Source organism: Chelonia mydas, chromosome 8 (assembly GCF_015237465.2).
Source record: "Chelonia mydas isolate rCheMyd1 chromosome 8, rCheMyd1.pri.v2, whole genome shotgun sequence".
NCBI classification, from domain to species: domain Eukaryota; kingdom Metazoa; phylum Chordata; order Testudines; family Cheloniidae; genus Chelonia; species Chelonia mydas.
The window spans coordinates 16,447,858-16,461,809 of record NC_057854.1 but is presented as its reverse complement, the minus strand read 5'-3'; the positions used below and the strand labels follow the sequence as shown (position 1 = coordinate 16,461,809).

Below are 13,952 nucleotides of genomic sequence, written 5' to 3'. Positions count from 1 at the left end.
GTATTCGTAAAAAGAAAAGGAGTACTTGTGGCACCTTAGAGACTAACCAGTTTATTTGAGCATGAGCTTTCGTGAGCTACAGCTCACTTCATCGGATGCATAGCATATGCATCCGATGAAGTGAGCTGTAGCTCACGAAAGCTCATGCTCAAATAAACTGGTTAGTCTCTAAGGTGCCACAAGTACTCCTTTTCCTTCACCTCTGAGTTGAGCAATTAGTTCACTCTCCCTTGCCCATTCAAAATCTTTGGTTTTAATTTGTGGATGTCAACACAAAGGCCAATGAGGACGCATCGTAGTGGTGAATATTGCAACACAGACACCTGTCCACTGGGATATGGATGAAGACCAACCAAACAATTTCATACAGGATACCAAACAGAAATCAGCTGGTAATTTTTTTTAGCTGCTAACATGCAAGGATGGATTTAAATCAGCAACATATTGGTGAAAAAAACTCTCCTCTATCCCATTATGAATCCCCTCCCCACCCCCAGGCCATTTATCCTCTTAATTTGATTACTTTTCAAACCAGAAAATACTATAGGATGGGGTTAGTTATAGTCAGTTACTTTTCCTGACAATCTAACCAGTCCTGTCCAAAGAGGGTATGATCTTATCTATCAATTTATTCACAAGCAGTCACACTGTGTAGCTCACAAGTATGACACTAAAGTAACCCAGAATTGTATCAACGGCTTCTAAAAGTCAATCAGTGAATAGTAAGAGAGAGCTTTAGCTAAGTAACCCTTGCACCTGGCTTCTTTTTTTTTTTTTTTTTAATTTGGATATACTGGAAATCTGTCCCTTCCTCCTCTGTACAGGCCTGTCAATCACTTGTTTTTCATCCTTAACATTCCATTATCTTCCTTCAACAATTTCTAGCCTTTTAATGATTTTTTTGATGAAGGAAAGGCAAGCAAACTGCCACGAAGCTAAGATATACTTTCTCCCATCTCTGTCACATATAGATGTAAGCAAAGAAAGCCCTTAGTTTTGTTCCACTTTGCGGTTCTTCCGCCCCCGCTCCCCCCCAGCTCTCCTGCTGGTAATAGCTCACCTTTCCTGGTCACTCTTGTTACAGTCGGTATGGTAACACCCATTGTTTCATGTTCTCTGTGTATATAAAATCTCCCCACTATATTTTCCACTGAATGCATCCGATGAAGTGAGCTGTAGCTCATGAAAGCTTATGATCTAATAAATTTGTTAGTCTCTAAGGTATCACAAGTACTCCTTTTCTTTTTATGGATACAGACTAACACGGCTGCTACTCTGAAACCCACAAAGGTGTGTGTGCGTGCGCATTATCTCTCTCTCCCACACACATACGTGCCTACCTTTTATGTATAGTATATATTAGATTGTCTCCTTCCAACACCAAAGTCTAGGAAGTTTAATTAATGTAAATGAAATTAAAAAGTGAGCAAAAACTCAATCCAGCTGGCTGGCAGAGTCGGTGACAAAATGAAGGAAAAGGTCAACATGTTTAAAGGTTAGGTTGTGTGCTTGTGTGCTTTTCCCTGTAAATTGGTTTCAAATATCCATGGAACATGAAGCTCATAACAGCTCCGCTACAAATATCAAACAGAACTTTCCCTCATAATATTTCAAATTATCCTATTTACATATGATTTTTTCCAACAATAAAAAGTGAAACATACAGCAATTCAAGCACTCATGTTCTTAAAAAAAAATAATTAAAAAAGAAAATAAATCCCCCATCTCTGCGTGATAACGTGATGGGTAGACAAATAATTCTGCCTGCCAAGACGCCAGCTTTTCTCATGATTTTCTATTATAAAATGTTGTAGCACTTGACAAAATATCAGGAAAGTTTGACTTTTCTTTTTTTTTTTTAATATAATCTGAGCTGTGCTAAGGACTATGCAAAAAAAACTTTCTTGAGAACAATACAAGACTGGAGTGACTCTATCCCAAACCAGGTACTCAAGAGAGGAGGCTTCAAGACTTTCTAAGGGAAGAGCGGAGGGGTGAAATAAAAACCATTGGAAGGACTAACTGTTTGTTTTCCTTAGAATTTCAATTGGCTACATGAACAATAAATGCTTATATAGCTACAGAAGATTTACTTTGTATAATCAGTACTGCACGGACTTTGCATCACCAGACTATATGCTAGGCTGCAAGCAAAGACGCCATCTATAAAAGCAACTGCAGTGAATGGCAAATTTAACCAAAATTAACGGAAGAGTGGCCCGGTCATTCAATAAGCATGGATTCCTCGCTCTACAATGTGCACTGGTAAGTGATGATACGAATCAGCAAGTCACACAAAACAAGTGGTATTTATCATGAGCTGCATCTTGCCTTCCAGGAAGGAAATGCCGGCTGCACAGATCACAGACGTTTACCCAGCATAAATCTAAATCTAAAAAAAAAAAGTTATGAAAGGTTTGGTCCAAAATATTCTCTCCTCCATTGTGCTGATGCTCATCAGAGCGCTGAAAATTCACAGCTGATCCTGCACTCACCCCACAGAGATCATTCAACTTCTTTTGTTTTTGCTTTCACCATCAGAAAACAATGGCATTTTAAAAAATATAAAATACTAAGTAAGTAGGGCTATCACCAGCACCAGGGTATGGGAATAATCGGTGTGTTGCGTTTGTCGAGACTGGACTGAATCCTGTCAAGGATGGCTCAGAGCTGTGCAAACTGCTGCTGCAGAAATGGTTAGTGGTTTGATGTATGTAAACAGTACCTTAACCTCTCCCCTTCTCACAGCTATATGAGAGAGACACTGCTTTGCTGTTAGCCAATAAGAGATCAATTATGGCTGATTCAACAAAGAGGGGAGAATTTGTGAGCAAGAAATGGCAACAGCCTCCTCGCTCCCATGTAATCTCCTCCCTACAATGTGAAATGGTGGCTTAAGGTCCAAACTACGTACCCTGGATTTGTGTAAAATGGTACTCAGATAAGCAGTTCCACTAAAGTCTAGGTTGATGTTAGTGGGGCTACTCATTCAAATCAAGGGTTTGCAGAATAGGGCCCTGAAAGGGGTATTAACATTCCTTTTTAAGCTCCTGCACTTCGCCGTTTCTCCTTTCATTGATACAATGGCTCAACGAAAGGAACAAAGTTGAGTACGTGGGAGCAGTGGCTGTAGGAATCACACACCTTTACTAGAAGTTGGAAGAGTTGAATGACCTCCTCGGAGCCTCTGACCGCCCCTTCTGCAGTATATTTGCACACACCACAATAGATCACCGAAGGAGACATATACATTATCATTCATATAAACATTAATTTCAATAGGAATCGGAAAGTCCTTCACCCTGCATTTCACGGTGGCAAAGAGCAAATGATCTACAACACTCTAATCAGCAGTTGTCATGGATACCATGTAAAGCTCAGCAGTGTTGCTTCTGTGCCCAAAGTTATAGGAACTCCACGTAGTTTTCAGGGATTAGTCCTGTCTTCCCATTCAGGGTTCCTTCCAACCAGCCAGGCTCCTGAGATGGATGAACTGAGGAGAAACAGAAGGATATTAATATCAGCCTAACAAGGGACATTTTCTAGTGGAAAGGAAAGAAGAACATTTTCACCCACAACCAATTGCATTCATTTATGGCAAGTTTTGAATTTTCCTATACAGCAGCAAAGAGAAAGTAGTCTCCCTTCTCCTTGTTGTGGTTTGAAGCTCTCTGGGATAATGGTGACAATGAGCTATTCTCCTGCACTTGCATTAGAGATCAGTGCTGGAATCACTACACCTCTCCGCCACACAGGAGAAATGCAAATTTCTGCTGTAACTGTCAGGAACCTGGGGCCACCAACTTCAGATGCATTATCCCAGGGATTCACTTGTATCCTATTTTCAAAGTCTCTTATTCATTTTCCTCTGTCTCCAGAGCCTGGGGTGTAAAGCATCTGCTTAGCGGCCTGCCTTCTCCCCCTGCAGCTGATTGATCTAAAAACCCCACTCCATTTCCCCTGCTTTTCAGATCCTGGGGCTGCTTCTCCTTTTCCCATCCCTACATATTCCCAAATTCAAACTGCCGAGCACTAGAACCTCAGGTCTGAAATGCCTTCTTTCCCCAGTTTTTCCCGTTTAGATCCTTAGGTTTATAATTTCTCCCATTTCCCCTCTCACTGGATCCAGCTGTCTAAAATGGCTTCTCCTCTCCCTTCCCTCCCTGCAGACCTCACGGTATACACACCTGCTTTCCCCCTCTCTCTTTGGGCCCCAATGTCTAAAACCATTTCCCCTACTTTGTCCCTCTAGATCCTGTGGTCTAAAACTTCCACCTCTTCTCTCTCCCGTCCTATGCTGTGGTCTTAAAAACTCCTTCTTCCTCTTCTGTCCACTCAGATCCTGGGGTCTAGAACTCTTCCTGTGTCCACCCTTCCTAGCCTTGCCTTGGCTTGCTTTTTGTTGTGCATGTGTTTTTTTAACATGGCATGAAGAAATTATATCTCTGTTTGGGGAAACCATTGTGATGACGAGAGGATTAAATAAGCCTGGTCACAGGCCCTGGCCAACAGAAAGAAGGAAGGAAGAATTATGAAGGAGCTATTGCTGTCTGTGTACTGATAATATAAAAGCCACTTGAAGCAGAGAACTGGGCCTTGCTGTCTTTTTTTAAAGATTGTTTTAATTACATGAACTAATTTTCTAAAGAAGCTGAGAAATTAAAGCTCTTTCACACTCTGCTGTGTGCATTAACATGACTTCCTGGGCTTGGTTTAGAAAAGCACTCCCTCCTCCAAGTTCTGCACTGAATACAGACTCAGGGACAAAGAGCCAAGCACCCTGGTAAAGAACAAGTTTCCCAGTAATGATCAGGGGGTGTGGGTTTTTGGGGGGGTAGATGGCGGGGGAGAATATGTTTCGATATGACAATGGACTCAAAATACCCCCAACTCTTGAGCTAGGACTTATTTGAAGTTCAAATAATGTGGTTAGCCACATTGTCATATGATTCTGCACTTCCGGATCTGGGCCTCACTAGCCTCCATAAGAAAAAATACTAGCATTTTCTAGCAAGGAATCAAAACCCAGCAGTATCACTTCTGTAAAACGAGAGATTCTGAGCAGTTCCTGTAGGATGCTAGAATATTTTATCTTCATAGTCACATTACACTAGGATGTGGAACAAATTATTGAGAAAGTGCTTATTTTATCAACAAGGGTTAACCTGATGCAACCACAAAAGTATTCCATGCTCTGACATGGTAAATTATCAGATGGCGACAGCCAATCAACATTTCAGATTTATCTGAATTTCCTGGCTTTGATCTTTCCAGTAACTTGGTTTCTGGGGAGAATTCCAAAGAGAAAATGGGCCACCACAAAAGGAAGAAAAACTCCTGCCTACTCCCTCCTACCCAAACTCTGTTCCAAACCTTCCCCCTCAGTTCTGTTCTAGTTGCAGATAATCTTAATAATCTCTCCCTGAACGACATAAAGCTATCCTGCCTGCTTGAAATCTCAGTTCACTTAAACCCTTCCTAAATCTTCAAACAAAGCCCAGACACCTCTCCAATTACCCAAAGCCCTTCCAGTTGCCTATAAAGACTGCTCTTTGCCCACCAGTGCCCCCTGTGGTCTACGCTCAGCACTACTTTGAGGGACACCTTGTAGGGAGACATACTTACTGGGATGCAGGAGGAGGAGGGAAAAAAACCAGGTAGCTCAGCATCATTGTTTAACTGGGGTTTGAATGGGTCACTGAATCCTTCTCCTACAGTGTCTACTTGTCTTTAGGGCACGTAATGCTGTCACTTTAAGAGATGCCTGGACCCCTTGCAATTTTGTGTTAAAAGTAGGGCTGGCTAGCAATTAAAAAAATTAATCGCGTGCTTAATTGCACTGTTAAATAATAATAGAATATAACTTATTTAAATATTTTGGATGTTTTGTATATTTTCAAATATATTGATTTCAATTACAACACAGAATACAAAGTGTACAGTGCTCACTTTATATTTATTTTTGATTACAAGTATTTGCACTGTAAAAGACCCCAAAAGAAATAGTATTTTTCAATTCACCTAATACAAGTACTATCATGCATCTCTGTATCATGAAAGTTGAACTTACAAATGTAGAATTATGTACAAAAAAACTGCATTAAAAATAAAACAATGTAAAATTTTAGAGCCTGCAAGTCCACTCAGTCCTACCGCAGCCAATCGCTCAAACAAGTGTGTTTACATTTGCAGAAGATAACGCTGCCTGCTTCTTGTTTACAATGTCACCTGAAAGTGAGAACAGGCATTCTCATGGCACTGTTGTAGCCGGTGCCGCAAGATATTTACATGCCAGATGTGCTAAAGATTGATATGTCCCTTCATGCTTCAACCACCATTCCAGAGCATATTCATCTATGCTGATGGCAGGTTCTGCTCGATAACGATCCAAAGCAGAGTGGACTGACGCATGTTCGTTTTCATTATCTGAGTCAGATGCCTTGCAATATCGGCTTCAAAGGTGCCATGCAAATGCTTGTTCTCACTTTCTGGTGACATTGTAAATAAGAAGAGGGCAGCATTATCTCCTGTAAATGTAAATACACTTGTTTGTCCTAGCGATTGGCTGAACAAGGAGTAGGACTGAGAGGACTTGTAGGCTCTGAAGTTTTACTTAACTGCACTCAAAAACAAAACAATGTAACAAAAAAAATCTACATTTGTAAGTTGCACTTTCATGACAGAGATTTCACTACAGTACTTGTATGAGGTGAACTGAAAAATACTATTTCTTTTGTTTATCATTTTTACAGTGAAAATATTTGTAATAATAAATAACGTGCACTTTGATTTCAATTACAACACAGAATAAAATATATATGAAAATGTAGAAAAGCATCCAAAATATGTAATAAATTTCCATTGGTATTCTATTGTTTAACAGCGCGATTTAAAACTGCGATTAATCGCAATTCATTTTTTTAATCGCAATTCATTTTTTGAGTGAATCGCATGAGTTAACTGCGATTAGTCAACAGCCCGAGATAAAAGACAGTGTTTCGATAAAAATTCGACTGTCAGCTTCTCTGGATAGGAGCATTTTACAGCCTCCACAGCACTGCAGCAATGCCACCGCAGCGGCAGTGACTACATAGTTCCTGAAACTGGAATGATAGTTTTCTGTCAGATGGGAAAGAGTGATGTGGGTTTGAATATACTCCATACTCTTTCCTCTGCCTTTCCCACACTGCTTTGGAAAATGATTTGAAGTTACACCAGAGTTCAAGCAGAATCAGAATGGAAATTTTTTTGGAATCAGAAGAAACTCACTTTCCCATTGAAACAGTAAGCATTTTGCTTAAATATTAAACATCACAGTTCTTCTGATTATTAAACCAGCAGAACAATGAAGCCATGGACACAGAAGATCTGTGGTTCCATCCAGACATTTATTTTTCTAAACAAAATCACTGTTGCCTCTAACAGTATAAAAAAAGCCAAAAGATGGAAGTCATGCAACTCATTTAGGGACTTCAGTTAGGCAAGCCAATATGTGGCATGAGAATGTGCCTTTTGTATATAGCGTGCTTGTTCCTTGTTTATTATTAGACTCACATTAGCTGTCTATGGAAACTGATACCTATTGGAGATGGGAGTGACTCAAAAACTGTAAGTTCAAAACACACATCAAACTTTGGGAGAGTTCAGAGATGGATCAGGGCTTTGTAGCTTGGTTCCAGCTCTAGGGCATACATCTATATCTGTATGTAAATGTGTACATGCCACAAAGAACATTAAGAAGACCAAATGTCAGAGATAGTAAGCTGGCTTTAAGGGCCACTTTTAGTCTTATTCACACTAAAACTTTACCTGTGCTGTGTCCCATGTTGAAGCTCTCCCCCATTCATGTGCATTTATTTTCCCCTCATCTGGCTTCCCGTCTTTTTGTTTTTTTATATTGTCAGACGCTACAGCGAGCAGCTTGGGAAAAGAAATGTACTTGACCAGAGTCCCAGAAGGGCATAGCTTCACCATGGGATTCGTTGTAGGCTAATTTTTAGATGGAATAAAATTGACCATGCCCATTAAAGCTGATTAGATACCAGTTTACTATCTGTGGCACTAGGTCTTCTGTATTGATCGTGTGTCACAAATGGCATCCCTTTTCAGCAATGTGTCTATCTCCAGCAAGCACCTAGGAAACACTCATCCCTCCTTAGAAACTTTTGAAATTGTGACTGAGGGAGCATATATTGTATGTGAATAAGGGCTTCTCACTACCTGTGTTTGCAAATGGTTACACTGAGCAGAATCGGTCCAGCTGCTGTGTATGCGGTTTTTCCCCACAGCGAGGGTTTGCACAATCTTCAAATTCTAGGTCTCAGTAAATGGGCTCAAGATAATACTTTTATTGAAAGTCACATGGGTTCCAGGTACTACTCTTCTCTTCCTTTAAAAATGACTAACATTCCTGAAAGAGGCATTAATTTCTTTCCCAATGCTGTCTGATAAAGCATGACACATACAGTAGATGCTAGAGAGCATCTTAACAGCGTTTTCTCCCCACTACTGTATAAAATGAGAATACAAATAGAACACAACTTTTCCACATTCGCAGCATACAAATCACAGCATCTGGCAGCAGCAATTCAGATGGTTTTTAGGTTAATTTAAAGGGACATACGCTAAAAATATGGCCAACATTTTTAAACGTGTGCTTAAAATTAATCACCTACGGGTCAATTTACATAAGTGCTGAGTACCCACAACTCCTGTTGTAGACCACATGGTCTGTGGATGTTCAGCAGCCCTGGAAAACAGGCCCTAAGTCTCTTTAGAAAGAGACTTTAGAACTTAGAAAATCTAACTTTAGAAAATCAAGTTTGAATGTTACGTTTAATAAAACTATTGACCACATTTCCTAAACTGTGTTACTAATACTTGATAGATAATGGTTCTTAACCTCTCTTTCATAACACGACTCCCCCGCCTCTCCCTCCAGGACTTTCCTTCTGTCTAGCTGGGAAACCTCACATTTAGCACTATGATAAATGCACAGGGCTGCAAACCCCCTGATTCCTATTTGCAAGCCTCAGGGTGGGAACCCATGCTTTAGATTATTAAAATGTAAGAATTATTAAAATTCTTTCCATGCACATCTTGAAACATTTACCATAGACAGGAAGGACGGTCCAGTGGTTAGGGCCCTAGTCTAACACCCCAGAAACCCGGGTTCAATTCAGTGCTCCACCAGATATCCTGCGTGACCTTGGGGATAACTGAGGCACAGAAAGGCTAATATGAGTTCCTTACCTCACAGCTGCATTGTGAGGATAAATACAATAAAGATTCTAAGTGTTCTGAGAAATGCAGGGAAGCTTGCACTGCAACTGCTGCAAAAGACAAGTTAAATCCAAAGAAAAAACTGTCTACCTTCAAAAGATTATTTGAAAACATTGCTATTAATATTAGGTTTCCCAAAAACCTCATTATCACAAGAACTAAAACTGGGCCATCATCAACCAGATAGTGTCTATTTAATTTCCTTCCCAGTGACAATGTGTTTTATCTGTCAGAGTTATTAGGAAAACACTAAGTGATTAGGGAATTCTGTGTGTGATTTTTCTTGAATGATCCATCAATTTTTATCTAGCAAGCGCCGGATATTTAAATCAACCTTGTACCTGTTAAATTGCTGCCCTTTGTCAAAAGCTCAAAGAGGGGACTCTGCTAATTAACAAGAAGGGGACAAAAAGAGAACGTGGCAGCTGCTTCCAAAGTGACAACACACAAATATAAAGTCCAAGCCAGTCTGGGAAGTGGCAGAAAATCCTTTCCATATAAGGCAACTATATCCAAGAAAATATTGAAGAATTCCATTGAGCATAATATTTTTGTCCCTTTTTCTTGATGGATGAAACACACAATCTATGTTTCTTAGGAACAACTCCCAGAAACAAACTGATTTCAGTCTAGCTACCCCAAGTCTCATCAATGTGTAGAAGAAAAAGGACATGCATAATACAATTCAGAATAAGACACTCATTTCCCCCTTTTCATCTGATGCACGGACCATTATAGCAGTATCACAGTGCAGCTCTGGTACAATATGCAAAAGCTAATCTGTCTCTGTCACATTCACCTAGAAAGCTGCTCAGGAATCACTAGCTTTTGCTGCTTCTGCATCTGGGCCTTGATTACCTTGAACTTCCTTACAAAGGAGGTTTATTTAGGAGACCCAAGATGTGGAAAGGGGAACAAAAACGGCATCAGACATGGGACAATGCACTCATGCACAGACAAAGTATGACTAGGGTGACCATATTTCCCTATGTTGAACACGGGGCACCTGGTAAAACTGCTCATATTCAAGCGAGTTCAATGGCAGTCAGTCAGAACTATGCAGTACAAATGTTCACATTAACATCAGCTTGACTGAGCCCCTGTTAAAAAAAAATACTGCGTAGTTGGATTCTTTTTATTTACCTTCTTATCTTTAAGGCTTTAGGGTTCATACAGGGAGGGATGGCACACACACCCCTAGACCTCCCCACACATGGGGAGAGGTGACACACACACACTCCCATATATCTCTCTCACACAGGTGGGGTGACCGACCGACCTGACCCTCTCTGCCGGGCACTCTCTGCCCTCCATGCCTGGCTGGGCCCCTGGAACAGACCCGTGTCTTCTGGTACCTGGTGCCCCACTTTCCCAAGGCAACACTGGGGGGGCATGCAGCATCACATGCCCCGTCTCCCCAAACTTCTGCCAGGGTTCACACCAGAATGTGGCCAGCAGCAGGCTTTCAGCACTGTGTGGGAGGGAAGGGGTGGGAGCTGCTTCCAGGTGCAGGGGAGTGGGGTGGGAAGGGATGACCTGGCCTGTGTCTTTGCAGAGTTCATCTCTTCTTCTCCCCATCCCTCCGTGTCTGGAAGCAGCTTGTCCCTTCCTGCCCACACAGTGTCAAAAGGCAGCTAATACCTCCAGGCTGCTGCTGGCCACCGACATAACCCAGATGCCTCCTGTCCCCTGGCTACAGCGCTGGCAGGAAGGGGTTAAGCCCTAAGAATGCATTGTGCACCAGGGCCCAAGGAACCTGACTGCAGGGTAGGGTTGCCAACCCTCCCGGATTGGCCTGAGCCCCCTCCTACACCCAAACTGCCTCCTAGAGCCTGCACCACGAACCCCTTCCCGCACTACTGCCCCAGGTCAGAACCCTCTCCCGCACCCTAACTCCCTCCCAGAGCCTGCACCCCAACCCCCTGCCCCAGCCCTGAGCCCCCTCCCGCACTTCAAACCCATTGGCCCCAGCCTGGAGACCCCTCCTGCACTCCAAGCCCCTCATCCCCAGCCCCATCCCAGAGCCTGCACCCTCTCCCACACCCCAAACCCCTGCCCCAGCCCGGTGAAAGTGACTGAGGGTGGGAGAGAGTGAGCAATGGAGCGGGGGGGGGGGGGGGGGGAGGGATAGAGTGAGCGGGGGAAGGGCAGGGGCATGGCCTCAGGGAGGGGGTGGGGCAGCAGGCGGGTCAAGGGTTATTGGGTTTGTGTGATTAAAAAGTGGGCAACCCTACTGTAGGGGCTTCAGCAAACCCACCCAGCCAGAGAGGTGGCTCAGCAGGGAAGGGTGCCTAGGGGACGGAGCAGCCCCACGCTCCCTGGGGGTAGGGCCCATGGCGTGGGAGGGAGGTGAAGAGGTGCTAAGCCGCTGCCTTGGGGGCTGCTGTAGAGTCTGCAGATTCGCGGTGTGAACAGGCTGGAAATTGCTTTCCCCCCACCACTGCAGAGCTTAGCTGAGGGGCAGAGAGGCTTCCCCGTGCCAGCGCTGTGGGGGGCTTTGGCACATGCAGGGCTCGGCTCCTCGTGGCCAGAGCCCGGGCCAGAGTGTCTTGGGCTTTCCCAGGGAGCTGTCCCAGCCAGAGGCAGTGGGGGAAGGAACGAGCTGCTGGCCAGGCTGTTGGTGAGCTGAGTGCTCCAACCAGGGGCTGGTTCTCCGCACAGTGCTGGGAGTGGGACATGCTCTGCCGAGGGCGGCATAGCTGGTGGGGGGGCGGGGGGGGGAGAATGGGATATGGAGGAGCAGCAGGGCTGGGGGGGCAAAGGGGCGAAGCAGGGAGAGGACAGCCAGAGGGGAGCACATAAAGGGCCGATGGGTGGGCAGCAGAGGCGACACATAACTGGCCGCCGTCTGACGCCTGCCGGCACTCACCAGCCACTGCAGCTCATAGCCCACAGCCAGCCCTGGCTGGAAATGGGATGGGGGGGCGGAGCCCTGCTGGCCGAGAGCTGGTACGCAGCAGGGGCTGTGCTGACAGACCAGCCGGGGGACCGGCTGGCCCTGCGCACTGCATCTTTGCCCCTCTACCAGCCTCGCACACCCACCCACATTGTCGGCCACTGGACCCCCCCCCCCCCCCCCCCCCCCCCCCCCCCCCCCCCCCCCCCCCCCCCCCCCCCCCCCCCACTGCTGGTGGGAGGGCGGCTAGCAAGCAGGGATCCGGCTAGCAAGCAGGGATCCGGCCAGCAGCAGGACCTGCCAGTACTGATGTGGGGGGAGACAGAAAATACGGGACAACTTGTCCGTTTTTAAGAAGAAGTTGGGACACCTGCAGGAGGGCTTAAATATGGGACTGTCCCTTTAAAAAAGGGATGTCTGGTCACCCTAAGTAGAACATACTGAAATATGCTTAACTCCATTCCTCGGTGTATTGGCAAGTATTTTTTACCTGCATATACACAGGAAATAATATATCTATCAGCAGCTAGCAAGAACACATTGCATTAGAAGAGGAAAGCAACTCAAAAACAGTATTGGTTTTCAGATTGAGAGAGAACCCATTGCTTGGTTTTCGCCCATGTATCGTTGCAATGGGGTGAATGGTGCTCCCATGCTAAACATTACATTAAGTTTTTACTTATTAAAGATCAGAGGACACATTCCATGTTCCTAAACATAGCCGTGGGGATCGCTGCAACCCCTCCACTTAATTCTCACCTATACATGTATACAAGGTGATGATGCCAGCCTGTTCTCCACTGAAAGCATGATCACATCCTGTAATTTCCCTCCATTTTCAATGCATGTATTGACTATCTGGTACTAACCAAAGGCAATGGTGGTAGTTTGTTATAATGAAACCTGTATAATGGAAGATTATAAACTTCCAGCATTGTCCTTCTCGATGCTTCTCCTCTCCACTTGTACTTCCCCAACAATTCTCCTTCCCTCAAAAGGCTCAGGCCTGATGAGTGCTGAGCACTTCCTCTGAGGTGTGGAGCACCCTTAACTCCCACCCATACAAAATCAGCAGCAGTGGGTTTTCAGCACCTCTGAAAATCAAACCTCTTCCTCTCCTTAACATCATCTCTGTAAAACCTTTCTTCTTCTTTGTAGCGTTCAACGGTCTCTCTCTCCTGCTTCTCCCTCTGTGAAGCATTTTGTATTACGTTACACTGTCCACGCTTGGGAGTTGAAGACTCACCATTATCAAATACGATGCCTGCTGTGAAGGAGAGCTCCGAGTCATGTTCTGCTTTGCAAGCATACAAGGCTCTGGCTTTCCGGAATGGTGAGCTGTGAAAACAAAGAAAGAGAATGTATTCGACATAAACAAAGAAAATCTCTATTAAAAATATAACACAATTTCTGTCCCCACTCTCTTGGGGAAATTTTTGAGGAAGATGCCAAATAGCAGGGCTCAGGGTGAAAAGGTTACCCAGGGTCAGGGAAGAAAAAATTCAAAATATTTCCAATGAAGTCAAGCTCTCTCAGAGATATCACTTCCTCCAGAGTCCCATTTCACCATATTGGAAATTTCAGTGAGAGCAAAACTGAAGCATTGACGAACAGGGCATGTACAGAATTGCCCAACACACTGAGCAGCACTAAATCAGAGGTTACTGGAAGAGTTTCCTGTCCATTAAAGGGGAGAATTAAATAAGGCCAGAGTAAATTGGAAATATTTTGTGAGTCACTGAAAAGAAATGTCTAACTAAAAACCTAGTTCCTA

The 13,952-nt window shown here is 44.0% G+C and overlaps 1 protein-coding gene across 5 annotated transcripts in view; it reads right to left on the bottom strand.

Moving 5' to 3' along the window:
- ARHGAP26 (Rho GTPase activating protein 26) overlaps positions 1–13,952 on the bottom strand; it is a 316,385-nt gene that overhangs the window by 11,878 nt on the left and 290,555 nt on the right. For 4 of the 5 annotated variants that reach the window (XR_006292681.1, XR_006292680.1, XR_006292679.1 and 1 more), the window contains 2 exons: positions 13,425–13,516; positions 201–3,493 (listed from right to left, as the gene is read on the bottom strand). Coding sequence is in view for 1 of the 5 variants with exons in the window: in XM_043552848.1 (XP_043408783.1) it covers positions 3,405–3,493; positions 13,425–13,516 (181 nt within the window). In the remaining 4 variants the exon portion in view is untranslated. Of the gene's footprint in view, positions 1–200; positions 3,494–13,424; positions 13,517–13,952 lie in introns of those variants that run through there. The other variant, XM_043552848.1, reaches the window with a different exon arrangement.